Here is a 26,278-nt window from a genome sequence, read left to right on the forward strand (position 1 = left end):
TCGATCAACTATTTTCTTTATAATGCATACACAATGAGTACAGTGAAATATTGTAGTGAATATTTCAAAACAGGCTTATAATAGTATCATATCACTGCAGCATATTAGAACTCAAACTGACTCAGGTCTCGGGTTCGATACCCTGTGGAGGCACAAAGTGGTTCGGATCCCACTTTAAACTGTAGGTCCAGTGTATATTGAGACACTTTACAAACGTGACATCATTACCCTCACACACGAGAATTCACTTCTAGAACCTGCACAGCGTGGCAACAGCGGATGCAATAGAGTTTGTCCAATTTCTATTGGTCCCTTCCTAGGCAGCAGTTTTGGGATTGGCTGTCGAGCGAATATTCTGAAGTGACAAATCAATAGCTGTATCAAATATATAACCATAATCAGAGATTTATCCAAAATTTACCATGTAAGGTTGTATTTAGAGGTGCATAAGGGTACATTTAGTAAAATAGACTAAAATTTAGCCTTTAGAGGGTGTGTGGATAAATCATTGACTTCACCAGCGGTTCCCAAACTGTACGCCGCCGCGCCATGGCTGGCTTATAGAGGTGCCACGAAATGTTCCGATATTTTCACTGAAATTACACTTACTTGTTGGTCAATGATGTGATTGTTCCAAATATGTGCTTTAGCACTTTTTACACATAAACTGTATCTGAATTTGAAATGTGTGTTTATTTTTTTAACTTAAGGCAAGCAACCTAAACACAGCAATTGAGCATTGCAAATGTTATATAGGCCTACATTCTGACTTGGGCGCCGCGGAAAAACATTGAAACACTAAGGGAGCCGTGAAACGATAAAGTTTGGGGAACTGTGGATTACCTATGTTCTCTTTTTAACTCCCTTGGTATTAAACAGTGAGTGGCTTCAGTCGAAGGAATAAGCCACCTTTTGGTGTAGACAGGAAGTTCCGCTTGTCCAAAACCATTGGGATCATAGTGTCTTTGCAGACATGCACCTCACATTGGGTCAAAATGCTCGCCAAACCGATTTTCGTCTGCATCAAGGCGAAGCGATTTCCTGAACGAAAGAAAATATTTTAGATATATAAAACAGTGACTTATGTACATCATACATCAAACACAAATAGTACATTCGGTACAATAGTAGCTAATCACTTCAACACATCTAAAACCATCAAGTGCTTTCTGCATACTGATCTTACTTTCAAACTTGTATGTGTCCACGAAAGGTCAACGTCAAAGTCAACGTCATGCTCAGATAGGCTAATTGCGACTTCATGTGCAGTTTAACGTTGCTTTTCCTGTAGTTTCTTGTTCTTACAAGCACATAAACACATTTTTGGATGTCATATTTCAGTAGAACACAGCTCCCTTTATCAGACATTTGTCTTTAGTTTGATTTATGTTACTGTTGTAAAGCTTCGTTCATTACAGAAGAACACTGGAAGAAATTATATAACAATGATAATATAGATTCAGTATGAAACTCTTATATTCACAAGTGAGTGAAGCCACCGCCATTGAAATTTAATCCAACAGAAAAGGTTATGAATATTTGTTGTTTTGGGATAAAAATTAAATTTTGATAAGATCTTCATAAAGAAACAGATTCCTTACTTCAGAGTTGAATCGTAATGTTCCAACAATTTAACACTGATAAGATTCATTGTATTACTGGATCCTATTAAAGTGAATCAAACCAGCAATGAATGTGAAGGGAATGTTGTTTTACGTGAACGTTATATCAAAAAGTACGTTTAAATGTTTGTAAGAACAGTAAACTACAAGAACAATAATTCTGCTAACAATTAATACACACAAGAAAATATTAATTTTACTTGATTTCTTGTTGTCGGGGCTCGAACCCTCAACCCTTGTTGAAATCGCTGTCTCGTGATGAGATATTTTTGTATTTTTACTTGTCATTGTCATTTTACGCTTATTTTGACTGACGGTGCTGGTTTGAACTTATTGTCTTATATAGTTTTGCCCTTCTACAGTGTCTCTCAAAAGTTTTAGGACAACGACATTTTAAACTAGGCAACCCAATTTACACAAGGCGTTGGTGGGTTGCGTGTAGGGTTAGGCTTAATTCCAGGGTTGCCACATGCACAATAGATATTTATGAAATACGCGAATGAAATAAATCTAAGTATTATTGTATACAACCAGAAAAAAATATCAGTAAATGAGAAATACTTTCTGAAAGAAAGAAAATCGATTTTCTAGTACTTCATTGCTGATGAGTCTACACCAACAAAAGAGGAGAGAGGAAACGGAAGGGGACAAAATAGAGGAGAACAGAGAAAGGGGAAGAGGAAAAGTAAAGGAGGAAAGAAAATACAGGACAGAAGTGGATAGGAGAAGTAATGAGGAGAAAGGAAAAACATGCGAGGAGAGATGAAGAAAATGGAGCAAGAGGAGATAAGAGGAGGAAAACGAGGTGAGAGAAGAGGAGAAGAGGAGTTTGGAGAATAGAGGAGAGGAGGAGACGAGAAGAGGGGAGTGGAGAGTAGAGTAAAAGAGAAGAACGAAAAGAAGAGAAGAAGAGTGCAGTGGAATCTGAAATCGAAGACAGGAGAGGAGATAGGAGAAGTGGAGAAGAGTGTGATGGAAACAAGATGCGAGGAAAGTAGGGAAAGCGATATGAGATAAAAGCAGAGGAGAAGGAGGGGTGAGAAGACGGAGAAGCTGGGAAAGACTAAATATCTTGGGAGTCTAAGAAAGTATTGACACCCTATTAAATTAATATTCTTGAAAGCCTGTAAAGAAATTAATGTAAAAATTGTCTTGCTCTCTTCGCTCACAATTCTATGTTGCGATCATGGGTGTTTGGCGCCTTACTGACGTGAATGTGAAGTTTTATACTATGGCTGCATTGCAAGACGTAAGTGACATTCTCGATATTCATAAATAGCATCACTTCTTAGAATATAATGCTTAGTGTTAGTATGCTGCTTAATTTAAGGCAGGTGCATCATTTGGAACAAAAGTATATCGAATGCGCATTTCTAATTTCTTTTCACATGAAGATTTTACTTTAACAAGTTGAATTTGCACTGAAGATAAATTTACATAATTATTGTTATGAGTTCTATAATAATTATATTTACCCCAAGAAAACGGGGTAGTTCTTTGAAAAAGGAACCGTATTATATTATCGCCCTGAGCTTAAGAATTACTAGCTAGGGTTCTGTAATGTCTCGTGAAACAATACATGAATCGGTCATATGACTGGAGCATGTTATTTGGGTTGCCAAAGTTGAATTTTCTATTTGTATCTTAAGTTGTGTAACAATTCGTGTTAAATACTCAAATTGTGAGTTTTATAAACCCACTCACAAACACAATTTATATGCATATTTACATAATTTACTACATTTAACCAATCAGTGTGCTAGCTTTAAGTTTCTTCGAAAATCGAACAATTAAAAAATATGGACAGTTTATCATGGTATTTAATTCAAATATACATCAATTACGTATTCATCCAAACTATTTTTGGGGATTATGATGAACGATTTTAGGGGCGGTCTTGAGTGATGGACACCCCTGTTTTGGGAGGAGGGGCAGATCAAGTATAGTGTTCAGTAAAACTAAGAAGAAGCTATTTTGGTAGACACGCTGTCATACTTTAAGGGGCATACGATATGGTTTGAGGGCGCGAATGATATGATTTGGGGGGGATGCAATTATTCCACAATCTTTCCATTTTTGGAGCTCAGCCTCCAGTTTTCTCTTTTTGCCACTGGAATCGTGTGTTTGACTCACTGGAACGTTACTCGACAGATGAATGTCACAAACTAAGCCTTTAACGGTGTCAAGCCTCTCTGAAAAAACCTTACTATGTGTCATAAATAGCTTAAATAATTCCGCTCTTTGTTCCTTAGTCAATAATTTGCTGGAGTCAATCTTTTGCTTGCCTTGAACTCTGGCGCTCTTCCTATGTTATTTAGTGGCTAGGCTGACACAATTTGTACAGAAATGCATTCTCCTATTATTAAAATTTGCAGTCAAAACTAAACTCAGAACTTACTTTTTAAGAATTGATTGAATTGTTTTATTTTATTTCGCTTTTCTGGCACTTTTGACTAATTACAAATTCGGGGATGAATGGCGGTAAGACGAAATGGATGAAGGGACGATTACAAACACACGTGGGCATCACATAACAAATTTCTCACTCGGGATTATACTGGCTGTGAGTCCAGACGCCAGAGCCTCGTTAGTCAGCAAGATACGGTTTAAGGTGTACTATGTGGAAGAGGAATTGACATTTACCAGCGACCTCTTGGTTAAAATATACTCTGTCGCCCATTTGTGGGACCCCCTACCGCTCCCTCTACTTAGATTAATCTAATTCAAACAATGCCAACGAAAACTTACCGATGCACATACGAGGTCCGTCCCCGAATGGCATGTACGTGTAGTTTGGTCTTTTCCTCTTGTTCTCTTCCAGGAAACGCTCTGGAATGAACTTCTCGGGTTCTGGGTAGTACTTGGGGTCGTGATGGATACCTTTCACAGGGATGTACACAGGAAATTCCTTCGGGATGACAACTTTGCTTCCAGGGATTGTGTAGTCTTTAGTACATTTCCTGTCGAGGAACCCCAAAGCAGGATACTTCCTAAGAGTTTCTGTGGGGAAAATGGCGGGAAAGTTAGACCGCAAGTTTAGACACATATGTTTACATTGAAAAGATATCTGTCGATCTCCAAGTACCGTTCCACCACAGGACACCATTTCATTCTTAGCTCATCATATAGTGCAGTCAAATAGGAAAAATAAAGGAACTTATCCACAACAAGCTAACATTTTGTGCATAGTTTCTTTATAACATTAATAATAACATATCAAAAGTCCTCGGCGATCGCTTCTCCGCTAAGGATGCCATATTTAAAAATGGCGGACAAATTGAAGTTTTCACGAAATAAAGGAACTCATTATCAACAAGCTGAAAGGAGAGTGAAATATAGGACTTACTAAAGCAAGAAGCTACAGAGCGATCTATCTATTTCAACGGTAGGCTATGTTAAAGGAAAAGTTCTCTTCGAAGGCGTTTGGCGACTAGTGGAAAAAATAATAAAATTGAATTTACTACTGGTGCCAGTAGTACGGTTTATTCCCCCAAATAATTATGAAGTTGAAATGTCTATATAGAGAGAAATGTTAGAAATTACAAATTATTTTCATTATCTCATTCAATTATTATACTTGTTGTCGTGATTTATCTAAAAAAGATACAACAGAGTTAATAAATACGGTGCAGAAACAGGTAGGCAAGGTGCAGTAAACTGTGTGGTAGGGACATAGGAGAGAAACTGGAATAAAATAGCAATAAAGAATCACTAATAAATACATATCATGAAGGAGAACAAGTCAGAATTGTGTAAAAGGTATTAGGCACAGGAATATGGAGGAAACACTATTGAAATTATGCTGAAGATCTTAAACTCTGGGCACACGGAACAGGTCTGCATCGGCCCTGAACTGAACAGATGCGCGCGCAGCACGAATTCAACGTCACTGCGCAACGTCAACTTCCAGAAACCGAACTAACAGCCGAACGATCCAGAATATGCCCGAGCGATTCCGAATATGCACGAACGATTCCGAATAGGCACGACAGCAACCGAAACCCATCCAAACGTTCGGAATCGCTCGGAAAAAGTGCGCACACGGGACCAAAACGGTTCTGCTCCCGAATCTTTCTGTTCAGATCAGGTCGGCAACTTCGTTACACTCTTTTCATTTCATACGCACCACTGATAACAAGATCCAAATACTTCATCTCCTGTATTGCATCGTAACTTATCTTCCCTCCCTTCGCCTCGAGGACAGAGGTTATTTCTTTGCGAAGTCGAACCTGGACCTCTGGATTCAAGGACAACTCATAGAGAGAGAAGCACATTGTAGAGGCAGATGTTTCAAAACCCGCAAAGAAAAACGTCATAGCATGGGCAAAAATATCCTCGTCGTCTATCTTCAAGTTATCTGAAAATAAGTGAAGTTTAATATTAGTACTACGTATTTGCTAAAACTGACAGTTAACAGGAGAACGTTTCTACTTCGATAAAATATTATTCACTTTGACAATAATGTGCATGCAAATGCCAGCAGTAAATAAGCATTGTGTGACAACTAACAACATAATAATTTCCACCTCATACTTACAGTATTAAGTAAAAGTTTAGTGAAAAAGCAATAACAGTTGGTAAATGTCTGTTATATCGGAGACACATTTCTTCATTTTTACAGAAGAAACTACTTACGAAAATGAGTTTCTGTAGCATTTTGAAAGTCGTGGAGGTATTTTCTCACAGTAGAATGCTGCACAACAAGAAATAAGCACTTTTGATATAATAAACTTGCATTTTGTGCAAAGCGAAAACATTAAGACGTTGTTTCCGTTATGTACCTGCAGATGGCGCGAGCGTCGAAAGTCACGTGTTCTCGCCAGTGTTTAAAAACGTGCCTTCTTTTTTTACGAGATTTTTTTAAAACTATGCTTACCTAACCTAACCCAACCTAACTTTGCCGGAAATGGTCCGTGGGGCTATCGTGAATGGTTTTTGGGGCTATCGTGAATGGTTTTTGGGGCTATCCGTCAATGGTTTGTGATGACATAATGAACACGAAAGTAGGTATTTTTCGGTTAAGAAGGTTGAAACACTGCATACCCACTCCAAATCGACAAAACACAAGCACGACGCGTGATGATCCACAGCTGTGCGCGAAATATTCTATGTTCCGCAACGGAAGAAAGGACCCAAAAGAATTACTCGTAATGTGAAAAATCGAAGTTATTTTCGTGTAAAAAGCATAATGGCACCTTGAACTATGTTCCGAAATACACAATTGGTAAGTATGAACCATTTGAAACTGAAAATATCCGATAGAAATGTGTCTCCCATATAACAGACAGATATTTACCATAACAGATCAACTTAAAGGCTAACGAGAGAATGAAACATGTGAGTCCACTTCGTTCATTTCTTTGCTCTAGAAATATGAATGTCTCTGCATATTAATCAGATTTATATATTTACGTCCATTGCAGAGTTAGCTAAATTTACTGACATATTAACAAAGAACGTAATCCACTTCCACTTCTATGTTCAATGTACAGAGATGTATTACTTGTAGAGAGTTGAAATTTCAATTACAAGGTCACAGAATGTAACCAAATGTTTCTTTGTGTCAAAACGTACATATTAGCAACATCAATAGGACAAAGAAGCAATCTCTTGTACAGAGATTCACTAGTATTGCTCGGCAAATTGTCCATGATTATTATTGTTTATTTTTCTCTTACATCCTGTGTGTTTTAAAGCGATGGATTTTTATGTATGCTGGTGCAGAAGTTGTCAAAAGCTTGTTTTGAGTTTTCTTTTAATTCTTGAAGCTCTTATTGGGTCAAATAAAGTGCACGAACATGGTGATGGACAATTTGCACGATAATACTCATGGATCCCACTGTACATACATCATACTAATCGTAATATGCATCCATTTTAATCGGCTTGTCACAGACATCTAGTATTGGACCAGAAATTATAGGTCATATTTGAAACCACACACTATTGCATGCTCACAGAAAGGGTTACACAAATATAGTAGTGATCGGGATTCCTATTTAACATAAAGCATTGCCAGAAACTTAACTTTACTAAATAGGAATGTAGTAAGAATTGAACTACGTTGATATGAAGACTTTTTAATTTGGTACTTGAAGGGTTGGTCTGGGTCAGAAAAATGGTAAAGTATCAAGACATCAAATTTATATAATGTTTGTGTTAAACGTTTTACCTTTCTTCCTGCACATTTGTAGAATTGACAAATTGATAATATAAGTATATTTGTCTTGTATTGAAGTGTATTGGGAGTATTTTCAGAGTTCAAATTTGTCAACGAGCTTGATACATTATAAAATACCATATCTAAGTACTAAGTAGTCAACATAGATTTAAAGTAACTGTGATATAATGATTCATATACACGACAACAGTGAAGCTCTTGAAAAATCAAGTACAACTATAGGTATTAAGAAATCTCACATCGTGTACTCACCATAACTGGAAGGCATTTTGAGCATTGAATTCGCATTCTCCTTGTTCTTATCTTCATCTTCGTCGCCATCATCATCTGCTATGCTGCCCTTGTCCTTGAGGTCAATAAGAAGTTGAAGTAAGTCAGGTCGGTAAATATTATTGCTCTTCCTGTGTTTTATATTGTCCTTAATAACGGAGCGGAAGAAGTTCTGCACTGATTTTTCAACGAAAGTTAACTTAAGTAGACGGGAAATTTCTGGGAAAATGAAGAGCCCCACTTGCACGACAAGACTTCTCAAAGATGGCTCCACCATCCGCCTTCCCACTTCACGAAACTCTGCTTTTGGATTCTTCAGGCTGTGGCACTGGATCCCGAAGATGCAAGAGCTTATGTTGTCCGTCGTATATCTTGCGGTAAGGTCTTTGATCTCAACAATGTCTCCCTTCTGAGCGTGGCTGCGAACAATGTCTCCAAGCTCCTGACCACACTCAGCCATGAGCTCAAACAGCATCTTCATCTTCCCGGAGGTTAATGCTGGTGAAATTTTGATCCTAATAGACTTCCAGCGGTTTCCTGAGGTGCTGAACAGAGTCTTGCTTCCCAGACGATCAGAACTTTCGGTCACCTGGGAGAACCTGTCCACAAAGTGATCGAAATCCTTTACCAGAACGCTCTTCACCAGTTCTGGGTCCCTGATCATCAATGCTGGCTTCCTCAGGAGGTAAAACCCGTTGAAGCTGTTGCCGTCGTACTTCTTGTACAACTTCTTGAAATGGTCCCCCAAATCTATCTCTGTCAGAAACACATCTCTGAGACCACCAAACAGTACAACAGGCTTTTCGTATGGGATTCCCAATTCCTTCCAATACTCAAAGTTCCAAGTCAGGAACATGTAAATCCCAACAATGAGTGCGACAACAACGAACAGTAGCTCTATCATGATGATGCTCTAAAATTCACCAGGAATCCTGAAAATTAAAATAAGCAATATATAGTACGATTTGAAACCGAGCCTGAGACATAGTATGCTTTAGTGTTCTGTAAGTGTTTGATGCCTAAAGATTTATTCCTTTACTTCTTGAAATGTAGAAGAGTACTTCATAAATCATCTGATTGATTTCATGAAAGAACCTAGCAAAGAATATTTAACAACAAGCTGAAAGGAATTCTTATGGACAAACACACATAAAATACTTTTTTTTTACAGATAAATATTTCAGAACACTTACAATGAAGACGCCTAAAATTAAAACCGTCCAAACCCAATTCTTAAATAACTAGGTAGGAATGTGTCTTATACTTCTTCGTACGTGGAATTGGATAATAACATTAATATCCCCAAAAACCCGCCACATCTTTGTTGAAATTAATACTGAGAACTGAGAACAGAGAACAGTGCTTAATTTCAACATCCACCATATACATCAAGGTTATTGGAAGTATCCATGGCGCAGTTAACTATTTTCGGAATCAGAAATGAACACATCCCTGTCGTCCTATCAGAACGTTCTATTGGATTGTGTGACCGACCATATATTAAGTTGCCTTGCCATTCTCTCACAAGTTATTTCATTGTGTGTTTCAATGTAGAGGATGATACCTATTAGTTTCAAACATGTATGCAAATTAATTGTGTATATACTCTTTCATAGTTTAATAGAAACTCTCTGCAAACATTCATATTGTGGAAAGTTGCATTTGGAAACAAAATTCATTGTATGCAATCAATGTTTCAGTAGTTTGTGTGTTTATGATCTAAGACTCCTAAAATACTGCCCGAAAATTACTTTCGTACATGGGAAATTAATAAACACTATCCACCTACACTGCACAGTTTATTAGGTACAGTTTTCTCATTTCCTGAAATTTACTGCTATGGATTTGAAACGTTTTGATTCTAGGCACTTCAATAAATACATGTTATATAAGACTTGTTATATAAGATTTGCGAAGTAGTGACGAACAATTAGTTATTACATATAATTTCTAATTATAATTTCTTGTATGTATTGCATTTACACATGAATATACCTTAACAAATTCTGAATATTTTGCCAGAACTATATGTTTGAACTCTACCGGAGTTTTCTCGAAGAATATCTTGAACTGCCACGTAATACGATTATGTGTGCATTATTCTGTATGCATTTGCCTGTATGAAGGCTGTTAGGAATTTTCCCTCGCTTTTTTCTGCAAACCAGAAAAGATAATAGTACGTATTGAAAAATCGTTCCCAGAAATCGCCCTAACTAACAATTTCCATTGTGTGATTCTCCGTTATTGCACCAGTGGTTAAAAAGGGTGTGTTTTAGGGCCGAGTTTCACAAAGTGCCAATCTTACATTCCTTTTAATTTAAGATGCGACATGAAGGATGTTCGAAGTTAATACATGTCATTCTTTTCATGTACGATTGTGGAGTTCTGCACCGTCTCGTATCTTCCACAATTTCATTACATAAGAATGCATGGTCTTTCATGCGTGTTTTGTAATGATCATGTACAGTGGGATCCATGAGTATTACCGTGGAAATTGTCCATGACTATTTTCATTAATTTTACTCTTGTATCCTATGTGTTTTTAAGCGACAGGTTTTTATGTATGCCGGTGCAGAAGTTGTCAACAGTTTGTTTTGAGTTTTCTTTAAATTCTTGAAGCTCTTATTGGGTCAAATAAAGAGCACGAACTTGGTGATGGACAATTTGCAGGGTAATACTCATGGATCCTGTAATAATCTTTAAATTAGGCAAAACGTTAACGAACAAAACAACATTTATTTAACTTGTAACTTCATGTTATAAAAACTACATGAAAGACATTCAACAAAGACAAAAGACAATCTCTCTCCAACTCGACTTGTTCACAGTATCTCTTCTACAATCTTTTATCTTTTTCTTAACTTCTATCAATTCTCCCCCTCTAACAAAAAAAAATCATTCATAGGTCTTGTTACCAAAGGTAAGTTGTAGTCTATCGGGCTCCTTCTTGGATCTAGAAGATCTTCGAAATTCTCTGTTTTCTATGTTCCTCGCTTCTGCAGGTACAGCTGCCTCTGGTTCCCCATGTCCTGGTGCTGCCTCTGTATACATTGGAAACGTCCAAAAGTCATCCAACTCCTCTTCTTTCTTCTCAACCTCCAATCTCTGACCTTTATAGTTGTTCTTAAGCTTTCCCACTTGATGTCTGTGCACTCTTTTTGTAAATCCATTTCTAAGTTTCACTTCTAAAAGCCTTGCTCCTACTCGCTTAATCACCTGAGCTTTTATAAACTTAGGCACTAAGGATGGAAATTTTTTTACCCAAACTATCTCTCCTGATCTCGGCATCCAAGATTCTGCCTCATATTTATTATTTTCTACCTTTTCATCTATTTGGCAATTTGGTAAGTTGAATATACTTCTCGGCTGATAACTCATAATTCTTTCTGCTGGTGACATTCCTAATCGTTGCCACTTCGAAAATCTTAGATAGTATAAAATACTATCTATAATTTTTGTCCAGTCAATTCTACGTCCCTCATTTCTACTTTGAAAATATTTCTTTCTTAATAAGCCTTGAACTGTCTGCACCCACCTTTCCGCTAAACCATTACTTTCCGGATTCCAAGGCGGTGAATGTATCAATCTTATTCCATGCTTTTCACAGAATTTCTCAAATTGATTACTCCTAAAAGGCGGTCCATTATCTGACACAATAACAGAAGGATAACTAAATATCTTGAAATTTCTGTTTAAACATTCTATAGTTTCTTCTCCATTTGTCGATCGCACCTGCCATATTTCTGTCCATCTAGAGCAACTATCAATGAATAGCAAAAATTTCCTTCCTCCGTATTCAAAAAAATCAACATGTATTCTTTCAAAAGGAATATCTGTTTGTTTCCATCCGACATATTTGTTTTTGGATGTACTTCTTTGAAAACTATTGCATTCTACACATTGATTTCCCAACCTTTCAAGATCCTCGTCTATTAAAGGCCACCAGTAGAATTCTCTAGCCATCATCTTCATTTTAGGTGTACCTACATGTTCTGCATGTAACAGCTTCAACACTGTTTCCCTGCATTCTTTAGGAATTATTATACGTCTTCCCCACATAAGGCATCCTTTATTAATTGTTATTTCATTCTTCCTTCTGTAATAATGTAAGACAACAGTATTTTGAAACTCTTTTGGAAGTGAATTAGGCCACCCAACATCAACCCATTGTACAACTTTTTGTAAAATGTCATCTTCTTTCGTCTTCCTTACTATGTTATCTAACAATAGAGGTTCAATTTCAAAGGTGTCAATATAATTTAAAGATTCCTCAGCATCCCCTGTGTCTTCCTCTATTGGCAATCTAGATAAAAAATCCGGTACATCTACACGTTTTGTGTAAACAATTGTGTATGAGTATTGTGATAATAACAAGGCCCATCTCTGTAAACGTGAACATGCTAACGATGGAATTGCTGCTGCCTCGCCAAAAATATATTTTACAGGTAAAGAATCACTATAGACTATGAAATGCTTTCCATAAAAATATTTATGAAATTTCTTAATGCCCGTCACTAAAGCTAACGCTTCCCTTTCAAATTGGCTGTAATTTCTCTCTGAAGGCGCTAGTGTCGCCGAAGTGCAGGCAATTGTTTTCAATTCACCCTCAATCTTATTACACAACTGAGCCCCAACTCCTACACCACTTCCATCTACAATCAATACAATATCTTGATCTGGATTGTATGGAGTTAATATCTCAGCTTTTCGCAATGCTTCTTTGGATTCAAGAAATTCCGCTTTATGTCGATCTGTCCACGACCAACCTGCTCCTTTCTTTAGCAATTCATAAAGATGTGTTATCTTCATAGCGAACTTTGGCATGCTCCTATGATAAAATGAAATCATTCCTAAATATGACTTCAATTCTTTAACGTTTGTTGGCTCTGGACAATTCAATATTGCTGTCTTATTCTTGATTAAAGGTTGAAAACCATTACTAGATATCCTGTAACTTAAATAGTCTACCTCTTTTTTGAAGAACTGACATTTATCGAGATTAACTTTTATATTGTAATATGTCAATCTATCCGAAACTAGTTGTGTGTTACTGAAACATTCTTCTTCTCCACGGCCTGTTATAATTAAATCATCCAGGTAGCATTTGGCAAATGTATAATTTAACAGTACTTGATCCATTGTTCTTTGGAAAATCTGTGCACTGCAGCTTAAACCCATTGGTAACCTGTTGTAAGTGAACAATCCCCATTTAGTATTGAGAACCAATAACTTTTTAGCACTCTCATCGAGTAATAGTTGAAGATATGCTTTGGTCAGGTCCAATACTACATATGTGTCTGCATTCACTAAAGAATTAAGTAAATCATCCACTCGTGGCAAAGGATAAGTTACTTTTTATACCACTTTATTGACAGTTACCTTAAAATCAGAACACAGCCATAGATCACCATTATTTTTCTTTACTACCACTAAAGGTGTACCCCAATCAGAATACTGAATAGGTGACAAAACTCCCAATTGAACTAAATTATCCAATTCAGATTTTACTTTCGGTTGTAAACTGTATGGAACTTCGTATGCTTTCTTGAATATTGGAACTGCTCCCTCCTTGATTGGTATTGTAGCTTTAAATTGCTTAATAGGCTCACAAATATTACCAGAAAAAACTTCTTTGTACTTATTTATTAAGTATTCAACTTTCTGATTAGTCAAACTTGGTTGCTTAGATACTGTTAACAAACAAGTGTCCCTAGAAATCGTTAACTGAAACCAAGATTTCCATTCTGGCCATAATTTATCCAACCAGGTTCTTCCTAAAATAGGTGTTTTCAATTTATTTCGGGAAATGTACAAGGGCATTTTTAATCCTCCATTTTCTAACTGCACATTCAGCATAACTCTCCCTACTATTGGTAGTGGTCTCCCATCTGCATTCCGTAAAGTGAGAACACTCTTTATAACTGGAATGTTCCTAAAATTCGTTGTATGGAATTCCTCATCCCAAACAGATACTGCTGCACCCGTATCCACTTCGAATTGGGCCTGTTTGCCATTGCACATCAACCTAACTAAACAATTATCAGCTTCACTTATAGAGCTACTCATTTCAACATCCGATTTTTGTACATATAATTGATTCTTATGTACATTATTCTCATGTGAAGATTCACTTGAATTCTCATTAAGACTCCTTAAGTCTAACCTACTTTTCTTATTACCGTACACAGGTTGTTTAACTTCCACATGTACGCCGTTTAACAACAAAGGCTTCATAGATGTATCAACATCATGTCTCACCTTAGTTGAAGCTTCCTTCCTAAAAATATTGCTATTTATATTCTTACAGCACTGCTGAAAATGACCTTTTAATCCACATTTAAAACAATGTACATTCCAAGCTGGACATTTGTACTTTTCGTGTACATTATTACACCTTGAACATTTGAAAGCACCTTTCTTACTTTGCTGACTAACTGTTCTATCTTTTTGTAGATGATGTACATTACTAAATACAGTCTTATCTTTTTGATAAAATAACCTTACATCTTGTTCTACCATTTCCATGGTTGATGATAAGGATACTGCTTTCATAAAATCAAGCTCTGGTTCAGCTAATAATTTCTTTCTTGTTACTTCGCTACGTATGCCAAAAACTAATTGGTCTCTCATCATTTCATTAAGAAATGTACCAAATGAACAATTAGCTGCTTGATGCTTCAAACATATTACAAATTCAGATAACGTCTGCCCTTCCTCTTGTCTCAACAAATGAAACTTATACCTTTCAGCTATGACATTTCTTTTAGGCCTGAAATGGGTTAGCAATAAAGAACATAAATCTTCATATGACTTTTGTGAAACTTTTGCTGGTGCCACTAAATCGCTTAGTATATCGTACACTCTTCCGCCAGCTACGGAAACTAATGTACAAACTCTTTTATCTTCTGCAATATTATTTGCCAAACAGAATTGGTCAAACCTTTCAATGTATGTTTGAATATTGCCACGTTCCACATCGAACTGTTCAAAAAACTGTACATGATTACTAACCTCCATTATTCATAGCTTCTTATTCATAATAAGACTAATCTTCTTATACACATTATTCTTGGTACCTTCGTTCCATCTTTATCCTCGTCGCCAATTGTAATAATCTTTAAATTAGGCAAAACGTTAACGAACAAAACAACATTTATTTAACTTGTAACTTCATGTTATAAAAACTACATGAAAGACATTCAACAAAGACAAAAGACAATCTCTCTCCAACTCGACTTGTTCACAGTATCTCTTCTACAATCTTTTATCTTTTTCTTAACTTCTATCAGATCCCACTGTACAACAACAAAAACCGTGGTGACATCAGATTGTGTTGTGTGGATAGACCACTGTATCAAGGATTATCTAGTACTGCAGGATGAGACACTGAGCATATTATTCATTGACTTGTGCTAACACTTTTCTAAGGCCTTATAAACCACAGGCTATTCATACCCAGTACAAGCAGTGCCATATGGTGGGGGAAGACAACGTATTCGAACAATGAGGAACTATCGATTAACACGCATATCGATGTTTGAGCTCGATACTTGGAAAGCAAATCGACTTTTTTCATTGGAATATAATAAATTTAAAAAAGGAATAATTACAATTGCGGATTCTAGTCTTGGATTGTCCAAAGGAAATATCTAGAAAATACTCTAATTTCTTATACATTTACTAAACATATGTGATATTGGGTCATTTTCTGGTTTTCGTAGAATTCAAGGCAAGAAACAACATTTTAATTCATACACTAAAAATCTTACTTGATGGTTCATTATTGTAATTGATTTCAGGATTTCTCTATTATTTACCTTGGAGTTTAATTATTGCAACCCACGTGATATGCAATGAGATGGACAATAATAGAACCGAAATATCTCCCCATTGCACTAAAATAACAAACTATCCGTAACGCAGCACATTTATCAAAGAAGAAATATTATACTGTGGAGTCACAATGAAAATTCATCGTATGCAAATATAGAGGTAGAATTAGCCACATAATGTCAAACTGTAAGAATTTGTAACGTTGTAACCTTCACTATATACTTTTTTTATTTGATTCGTCAACGTTAACCTTGAACATTGTCTTCTTCTTACTGGCATTAATTAAAAAAATACTTACTATTCCAAAATGTTGTAAATATGTCTAGGTTTTCCTTTAAAATAATAACTATTCACGTATGCAGCCAAAACTCATTTGTAGGATACAAGAAATATTTATTTTCCAACTAAACTTAAATTTAATTCTACACGAATTTAAATTACACACACACATAAAATATGTAGAGTTTCTATCTTCGCTTAGAGCGATCAAACTCAACCTGTGTTGATAATGTAAAATATAACCACACTAAATCGAAATGTACTTATAACAAAAACTTAATCCACGATGCGTTACCATAGGTTAGTCAATAACCAACTTTGAGAATAGTGAGATGCGTCACAATCTTCCATGAAAGTCAAAAATCTTTACAATCATTTCAAGTGCTTTAATATGTACGACGTAACGCAGTACTTCATAAATTTAATACAAATATACTTTATAATGTACATCCCTTGAATTTATACGATCGTTTTATGAGTTAGCCTCTGCTCATGGACTAATGACAACCTTGACAGGGCAGATCCCATTAATTGTCCATCAGTTTAAGGCTGCTAGTTTTCGTCCAAGCGGTTAGATGGCGCTAACAACTTCCGTCTCCAACGGAAATGTCGTATAGCAACTTCCGTATCCTGTTAGTGATCTCCGCCTTCGCCATGGCTTATGTAGCTGGGTTATCCTCATGTATATAATCCTTGACTGTATGCTTTTAGAGATTAAAGTGGGTCATGTATTCAAAGAAAAATGTATTTCAATAAGCAAGTTATTACAAAATTCAAACAAGGAATTGTTATCCAATAACAGGAAGCTTAAATATTAGATTAAATATTAGATTTGCAAATTCAAATGTTGTATTAAAAATGTGTTAAATTTTAGGTTCAGACTTCCATTATTTTCAATTTTAATTTAAGATTTGAGCACTGTTCGAAGACGCTGTTAATGTAGCCTATATGTTAAATTTGTGTTATAATCATGGACGTCCGCAGGATTTTTCCCAGGGAGGGGCAAGCAAACTATTTTTTCCCAATGGGTAAACAAGGCACATTTTACGCCAAAATAGCACTGCACTGTCTCCTCAAAAAACATTCCTTGAATTTGAATTTATCATGTTCATGCAATAGTTAACATACATTATATTATTGTGGCTGAAATGAAATTATATGTGTGAAATATACTTTTTTTGGGAAGACTTTCATTTTCCAGGGGGGACCGTGACCCCCCTTTCTTGCCCCCTTCCGGACGTCCATGGTTATAGTATTCAACGTCCTAACACAAATTAGGCTTTCAAATGTAAACTTGTTCTTGAAGGATCGGTGACTTCAATAAACTATTACGTGCATGGCAGTTTGTGCATTGCAAAGAGCGTATAGCAATAAATACATGGAAAAGTTTCAGATTATTGTTGGCTAAAAATATAAACATATTTGTTCACTTAATAATCTAAAACATTTCAACATATATCTTTAACGTCATTGTTGCAGTAAAACCTTGCACAAGACGACTAAATAGATAGACAATTTCAGTTATCAATGTCCAAAAAGTTTTAATTTAATATTCACCCAATGAAAAAAAGCTACTTGACAGGCCTTGGCTTAATGGGGCAGTTTGGGTAATTGGGTTATGTACAGGGTGTACCAAAAGTCCCGTGACCACCCCCCCCCCCCCTTTGAATTGTAGACAAACTTGCAAAATGTTATTTTAACAGCATGCGTATGATGAGAGGATGGTATACCATTAAATTAGACCAATGACCACCATTGATATACCATACCAAAAAGGGGGGGGGGGGGGGTAATGGGACTTTTGGTACACCCAGTATATATATATGTGTGTGTGTGTGTATGTTTGTTCGCGCGTGCTTAATATTATTTAAGGGCTTTCTTCTAATTATGATTAATAATAGTAATATATTATGTTATTATTATGAAGGAACATACAGGCAATGTTGATGTAGGACCCACACATATTCACATTCTCGGTCATGGATAGATGTGATATGATCAGCACCACGATCTGGCCACCTTTATCTCCACCCGAGGTACGTATTTGTCAGAGGCTGGGTTAAACCCAGAGCCGCTTTATACAGGGACAAAGTCGGAAATATCCCCAACCTCCGGGAATCGAACTCGGATATCCCGCTTTCAGTCAAACTCTATACTCTATACCGACAATCTCGGTATGGCATTTTCTTAACCACACAAGCAGCAATATATCCAAGTGACTTGACACATTGTTAAGCAACTAATTCAAATCAATACTTCGCCGGCCCCCGTGGCGGAGTGGTTAGCATATCGTGCTACGACGCCAGGGATCCAGGGTGTGAATCCTGGCTTGGTCATGGACGTTTGTGATGTCCTTGCATCATATCATCACTCATCCCCATCTTCGCAAATTACCCAAAAGTGGCACAAGAAGCGAAGTAAAATAAATGAAATTAAATCAAAATCAAATCAAATCAATACTTGCCTCTGTTGGAAAATGTTCCCACAGCTGTCTCCAAACCCTTGCACACGAATACGTGTACGGCATAGGTTATTCACAGTCTAAAATTTGCAAGTCTGAACGTGTTCACGATTTACATTAGGCAACACTGGTTTCAAGATTATATAAGTACTTGTACTTGCCAGTGAATAGTGATAAAACATACTTGAGCAATATGTCCTTGAATTTAACATTCCTTATCAGATAACGTGTAGCTAATCTCAAGATTGAGTTCTTAGTAATTCCGTTTCTGCTTTCTCGTATCATGTTCGAATCAAGAGACGCATTAAACTAATAAGAAATTATGTCTTAAATATTAGAAAGGATATTCCACGAAAAGTGGTCCTACTTCATGTTAATTACAAAATGAATTAATATGAAAATTACTTTTGTTTTTAATTGAATGAATTACAATTATTGGGTGCGTTGCAATTTAGGCCATTTTGCACCCTTCAATATATGCGGAGAATATACCCTTATCTAAAACACTTACCTCAAAATTTAAAAAAATAATAAGTTAAAAAAGGGGGTTGAGAAAGGTTAAAAAATGAGGATGGACCAGCATAGGTCAAGTACAACACATTAGAAAAGGTAAGGATATTTAAAAACTACCTCAGAAATAATGGAAGAGGCCTACTTTTCTCAAAAACCTAAAAAAAATAGTTAAAACACTGACATCGTCTCCCAACATAGATGACAAATCGTTGGGAAGCTTAAAATCCTGTTTGAAGTAATTAAGATCGATACATTCGAGAAGAATGTGCCGAATCACTTAAGACAACGTTGCAAGTACGCACAACAGATGGTCCAGGCCTTGCAGCAAATGACCATGCGTTAGACGGCTGTGTCCAATACGCAGTCGGCTAAGAACAACTTCTTTTCGACGAGAGGAACGGGACGAGGAACGCCATGCACCGATCATAGCACCGAATAGCGTGAAGCTTGTTCACCGTTTCCGCACCCCACTCTTCCTGCCAAGCGTCAAGAAGGCAGCAAAGAAACACATTCTGCAGGTTGCTAGCTGGCAAAAGGTGAACCAGAAATTGGCGGCAGCATCGGCTGCTTCGTTCCCCTTGATGCCCACGTGACTAGGGATCCAGCAGAAGCGAACAACAGCAGCGGCAGTTAAGGACACGAGCCGTCGGAAGATACGCTGCACAACCGGATGCCGTGAATTCGGAGATTACATTGTCTGAAGCACGCTGGTCGAATCACTGCAGACAAGGACTTTCTTCAAACCACTGAAGCAAATATTATTGTTATTAATTTCATTAAGGTTTAGACAATTGTGAATGCATGTAATTTACACATTTTATTAATAAAAGTTACTAACACCTCCGGCCTATGTACTTCACAGACAAATGAAATCAAAGTTTGCTACATTTTAAAAGCGTCACACACTTAACACATTATTAGGGAGGCAAATTTATGGTAAATAAAAACTGAGGAGAGCGGTAAATAAAATGTTAGATCAGCGGTATATACCAGCGGTGGAAAAAAAATAATTGGCACACACTTTTTCATCATGAGAGGAAACAACATACAAAAGAGCTATAAATTGATAAACTACTTCATTTTTATGTACTGCACACATACACAAGTACTTAGATTTCAAGTGTAATTGCCAGTAGAGGCGATTGGGTGGGACAAGGACAGTTTACTTTTCTTGCTAGACAAGGCTTAGTATTTAGAGGCCATAGTGCAGAGGCAATGAAAGCTAGCAAGTTCAATGAAACTGGAAGTTGAGTAGACATTCGGGGGAAAAGACGAATGCAGCTTGACAGGGAGCGAAGTTTTCCAAATGAGATTATGTGCATGGGAAATCCTAATTTGCAGCGTCTGCCTGATGTGATGGAAGATAAAATGTTCTTCAGCTGCAAGTGGTAGGAAACTTTAGGCAAACGTTTCGTTACAAATCGACAGTTTGCGCGCACAACCTCGATTGCCAGTTTCTGCGTGTTTTCTACTTAATTTGATGATATTTCACGGTTATTTCGCGAAAAAGCGTTCATTTCGTGGAAAAGCACACATTTCGCATTACCTCGCGAATAAAACTCATGCATATTTCATCATTGGGGGTGAAGTTACGTGTAGAATGTTCAAAATTGCATTTTTTTTTTTCACATTTCGCGATTTCGCGCATCGCGAAAATTCAATGTCCCTACACATTATCATTAATGCTTTCATGCATTAAGCCTATACCATCATACTCATTTTTTTCATTTGTTAAGAGATACCTCAAAGTACTTAATAATTCTATGAAATCAGTTCATTATGAATATTTTAATCCAATCTCATGTCTGGAATCTTAAATTTTGTGTGTAAAATGTCACACACATAATGCTGAAATGCCGTAGAACAGATCCTTGTCATCTCCAAAACTAAGAAAAAATTACATCATTTAGCGTACTAAGACTCCGCTTTTCATGGACATATAAAACCAACGATAATTCTGCAATGCAATGTGAACATACCCAAGGAAAAGCTATTGTTTAGATACTACTTCATAATCGTGAATATGGAATGTGTAAGTTATGAGAGAATTGTATAACCTCACACGGAACGCTATTCGTTAATATTGTTCGTATTGGCCCCTTAAAAAACACGCATTCAGTTTGAAGTTACGTTCATGCAACATACTTCTCATAATTAACATAAAATACTGGCTTAAATTAAATCATGTATGCGATTCATATAATTTTAGGTTGACATTCAATGTCAATATCAAATCACAAAATCATCTTACATGGAAGACGTAACCCCCGTTGCCCCCCTACTTTTCGGACGTTCACGCATAATCTTGATACACAATCACAAACTGATAATCCACTTGACTTTTGGTTTATTTATATGTTGATATTATTGATTGTAAAGATTGTATGCTTTTAAAAACACAGTCACACATGAATGAACTTTACAATAAGTTTATACGTACCAAATCTGACCCATCCAATCTGATCACGTGACCACGTAGAAATAGGAGTTTCACGTACATACGTTTATCCTATTAGCGATTAAAATTAACCGATATGCCATCTGGTGGGATTTTTAGGAAGTACTCTAAGTAGGATACGTTGTGTTGAAGTCGTTTAAAGCATGGGGAATATGCGAGAGAGTAAGGTCTACTGTTCAGGTTTTTTTTTTTTTTTGCTCTAAATCGTTTTATGGGTCAGAACAAATTAAAAGTTTCCATGTGTTTCCACCCCATGGAATCAACAAAATGAAATTTGTTAATAAATCAGGGAAAAAGTAATTGACATAAGATTGGTATGGGGGATATAACACTGTAATCCGGCAAGGAAATTACGAAGAATGCACGAGTCTGCTTACTTTATTTTCGAGAGATAAATATATATTACCATGAAAATAAAGTTTTAAATTGTACTTTATAATTATTTTTTTTCGAAAAATCATGAAGCGTCTTACCCAATGCGTCCATGTATTACCGGTATTACGTATGTGTAAAATTTGAAATAGGTGCAAGTCGATTAAGAGAGAAGATGGAAATAGTTTGAGAATGAATTAATGTCAAATGTAACCAGAAAAAAAAGTGGACATGCTAATGTTACTGTCTCATTCAGTACTATGTCCTTTTTCAGTGAGTATAGCCTGGTCATGAAATCATGAATTTTATTATTAAACCAGCCTTTCTCTTTCGAGAAAGAACTGCAACGATATGTTCGCAATTTTCTCCTGTCCCTGCTTTTCAAGTACAGGTCAATTTCAATTCCTTTATTTTCAAATAATTTCCGAGAACCCCAGTTACAACATGACGTGCAGATGATACAGCACTGCTTTGGACAACCAGTGCGTATACATAGTTTCGTCTGCATTTTCCGTGTTATTTTTGCCTATGATAATTAAATGCTTCGTTCTCAGTACAGCTTCACGTTTGTTGGAGTACCTGGAATTCACATCGCATTCGCAATATTTAAAAATAATGCGTAATTTAAAAGTTTTCTACCATACCAGTCATGGCAACACGCTGCTATTTTGTACTGCTGCTGAATGTAAACAAAGATTTATCCTACTTAGAGCGGCTATATTGGAAGCGACACTAGCGCTCAGGTGGTAATTTTAATCGCGAATACTTCTAATAACCTTGAGCTTATCCATACTCACTGATACCAATTTATGTTACATTTCCAAATAAACGTTGAAATTCCTCGGAATGTTGAATAAAAAGGAAGTTGTGGTATTAAGCAACCCCATGATAGATGTAGAACAATGTCTGAGATTAGGTAATGAATAATTAATTGCGTGTAAATACGAATTTGTCAATTTGCAATTTCATCAAGTGCGCCATAATTATACGCTGCAATAAATCTTTACAGAAATATAGAAAATAGAAAATTATTTTAATATCTATGTACAAAATAACATTCCTGTTCATTTTACAATACTTTTTGACTTGCCATCTATTGGTTATTTTCAGAAACAAACCCTGGAATGATTAACGAATAACATCAAAGGCATTTCACATTTGCCTGGCGAAATACTTCGATCACTCAAAGACATGAAGCATTTATCATAAGCTTCTTATACAGCATTTTGATAGAAGAAGTTCATGGTTCCGTTTCTCAAGCACTCATTGGCTTCAACTGATGAAACAACCCTCCTTTGGGTGATGATAAGAAGTTTCTTTTGTCCAGAACAATCGGAATCATAGTCTTCTTGCAGACATGCACTTGGCATTTGGACAGAATGCTAACCAAACCGATTTTGGTCTGCATCAAGGCAAAGGATTTTTCGCGTTAAAGTGTAAAATTAGGTGTTAAATTGAAAAATGGCGTAATTCTCGTTATTTCGCGTTTTCGAAACACCGAAATACTTAACTTACCAAATACATTTTAGAAACATAATTTTGCTTTGCTCAACTTTTTGGTGTTATCGCTAAAACGAAAGCGTCACGTCCCTAATAATTATTGATCAATGTTGATTAAGAAATCACTACAAAAGTAAGTCAGCTCCATTTAGTTAAGATTTTCCTCGATAGATGGCATTAGTTTTGGCTCTGCGGCTGGAATCCGCTTCCCTTAGGCAGAACCTCTGATTGGTTAGAGATAATATTACAAGCTACTGTAAAATATACAATATTTGGTAAATTTCTCGTATCGGACAAACGGCTGAAATTTGCTAGTTCATTTAATTTGAATATTCGTACTTACGTATTCTGCATTGAGAAACATTGCTGAAGGTGGCATTTCGCTTATTTCACGGAAATAAGCTCTATTTGCGACATATCGAGTAAGTTTTCTTCGTTTCTTTTTGCTTTCGGTAACACGCAAAATGGCGGTCACAGTTCCACTACCGTACTCGGCATGCAGTGTTTCCACCCCACTGCACCCAAAAATACCTACGTAGCCCCACAAACCATTGACGCATAGCCCCACGAACCATTCATACCTAGCCCCACGAACCATTTCCGGTAAGGTTAGGTTAGTTAGGGTCACGTATAGGTTACAATAGTTAAAAATTGGTTTCGAAAAAATATGCGTAGCCCCACACACCATTCTCGCATAGCCCCACGAGCCATTGACACTTTGCCCCACGAACCATTGACATATAGCCCCACAAACCATTTGCGGAAACATACCTTCTTCAGTTACAAAAATACGTGTTTGGAAACACTGACCGGGATTACGTCATCAGACACAGGCTACATCCACCTGGAAGTAAATGGATGCAAGAGCTTTCGTGCATCGGTCACACATTTATATCGAAAAATAGATGATTTACCGGCAAAATTCAATGAACGATGCGAGAAAACACTGCCCCAAACTTCCACAAGTATAACGAAACTGCACTCGGTAAGTAATTTCTCCTGTAAATTTGAAGAAATCCGTTTGTCCGATACGAGAAATTTACCCATTATTTTTGTCTGCCTGTTAATTTAAGAAAACGTGACGCAACCGTTTTTCGTTATCATGAGCGCACGTTTATTCGTGACGTGAGTAGAATATGAAGTAGATATGGAATTGGCATCTGAATGGAATATTAAACGTCGGGACTATTTTATTCTGCATATAGACAGTGGCAGTTCGTGGAGGTCATAACCCCCCTTTGGCTTAGTATTACTAAAAAAAATAACTTAAAAGGCAGAAAAGATGGCAAAATAATACATGACTACTATTAGTATTCGTAACCCTCCTTTCGAAAATCCTGGGCACGCCACTGATCATACTAATTATGAATTGCAGTTGTGTGCACCATTAACACATGTTTCAAAACTGAATGACTTAAATTACATTACAGTTAACTCTGCAATAGCCAACGTGGTATTTTTTTACTGTATTTGACGTTCATTTCTTTACAGTGCAGCTGTGGTGGCCATCTCGGCAAAACTGTAAGTGATGCGTTCATCACCACGCTCCACTGCCTTTACCCCAAGATTTTCTTACAGGTGCCAATTTTGATATATGCGGGGTGGATCCCAAAGGCGTTTAATTGATTTGATTTGAGTTTTGATACTTGGCGTCGCTTTTCTGCCACTTTTGACTCATCGCGGCGATGAGGATGAGATTGATAAGGGGCAGTCACTATGAACATCCATGCCAAGTCCAGGATTCGAACCAGGGACCCCAGAGTTGCTTAAGCAGAGATGAATTCTCACCTGGGATGACTCACTCCGAGAATCGAACCTGACCAGTACCATTAAATAAATCTTGTAAGTGCTGAATTTTATTGCCACGTTGCATTTCGCACACAGGAAAATTCCAGTTAATCAGAATATTTCCACATCAATGTATTTGTTAATGAAAATTGCTGCTCGTCCGTCAATCTCGAAATTTGGAGGCGGGAAGCAAACGCCCCCTCCCCGGTCAGATGGTTTGATCGCTCACGGTCACTGTCGCCAAAGCATTTTGTATAATCGAACCCGTCTACCCAGGAGATTGCCAGCTTGGGCTGCAAGTAGCTTCATCATTCCAGTCCCCCCTCAGCAATTTCTCACCAGCAATGACGAGAAATAATTTCCTCTTATCGCTAGTGAATCCAGAATGAAAGGCCATCTCTTCAGGTGGTTACCAGCTCGGACTGCAAGTCGCAAACTTCAGGTGAACCTCTGCCGGCCCGGTGTAACTGACGCCAGGGTCCTGCATGGGGCCGCGGCCCGGCGGTTGAGAAACACTTACTTACATACTAAAGCGACATAATTTTAATATCACCATGTTGGCATAAAGCATGCGTATTTTCACACGCAGGCTAATTGAAAACATACATTTCTTTCTACTTGTAATCTCTTAACAGTCTTACCTGGTAACATAATATCTCGCACACTCGAAAATAAGGTTGGAATGATTTAAAGTTGCATTTCCATTATACTTCTTGTCATTCTAAGCACTTGCGATTGACCTTGGCTGTAAGTGAAGACGTAGCGAATATTACGCAATGGTATTCTTTCTCCTACCATCTGTGCTTAGTTTCCGGAGGCAGTGTTTTGTCTTCGTCTGAGCAGAACGTGACTGTAGGATTTTACTATTAAACTCCTATTAGGCTGTTATCTTTCGAAGTTGTCATAAGGCAGTAATAAAATTAATGAGATTAAAAATATTATGATTGGATAATTGAAGATTTGATCCGTTTCAAATTTCTTGTTCGATGTTTTACCATTAT

The 26,278-nt window shown here is 36.9% G+C and overlaps 1 protein-coding gene across 2 annotated transcripts; it reads right to left on the bottom strand.

The window, feature by feature from the left end:
- Window positions 1-25,958, bottom strand: LOC145996074 (cytochrome P450 6k1-like). Of its 2 annotated transcripts, none has more exons than XM_083132309.1 (5): window positions 25,919-25,958; window positions 8,056-9,005; window positions 5,749-5,979; window positions 4,371-4,622; window positions 1-1,041 (listed from the first exon to the last, which is right to left on the bottom strand). In XM_083132309.1, exons 2-5 carry the CDS (start codon window positions 8,975-8,977, stop codon window positions 872-874), a joined length of 1,575 nt encoding a protein of 524 aa, XP_082988435.1. In that variant the 5' UTR covers window positions 8,978-9,005; window positions 25,919-25,958; the 3' UTR covers window positions 1-871. The 2 variants fall into 2 exon arrangements, with proteins under 2 accessions (XP_082988435.1, XP_082988434.1); XM_083132308.1 differs by lacking the exon at window positions 25,919-25,958 and adding an exon at window positions 18,650-18,734.
- Window positions 25,959-26,278: the final 320 nt, after the last annotated feature.

The sequence above is a fragment of the Lepisma saccharinum genome, chromosome 12, assembly GCF_977018435.1.
Source record: "Lepisma saccharinum chromosome 12, izLepSacc3.1, whole genome shotgun sequence".
NCBI classification, from domain to species: Eukaryota; Metazoa; Arthropoda; class Insecta; order Zygentoma; family Lepismatidae; genus Lepisma; species Lepisma saccharinum.

What these genes read in the sequence shown, in the direction of transcription:
- LOC145996074 (XM_083132309.1), bottom strand. Translation starts at nt 8,977, where the DNA reads ATGATAGAGCTACTGTTCGTTGTTGTCGCACTCATTGTTGGGATTTAC. An exon ending in CAAAATGCCTTCCAGTTATG is followed by an intron (nt 5,980 to 8,055) that starts GTGAGTACACGA and finishes ACTTATTTTCAG; the next exon opens with ATAACTTGAAGATAGACGAC. An exon ending in TTTGGATCTTGTTATCAGTG is followed by an intron (nt 4,623 to 5,748) that starts GTGCGTATGAAA and finishes TTTTCCCCACAG; the next exon opens with AAACTCTTAGGAAGTATCCT.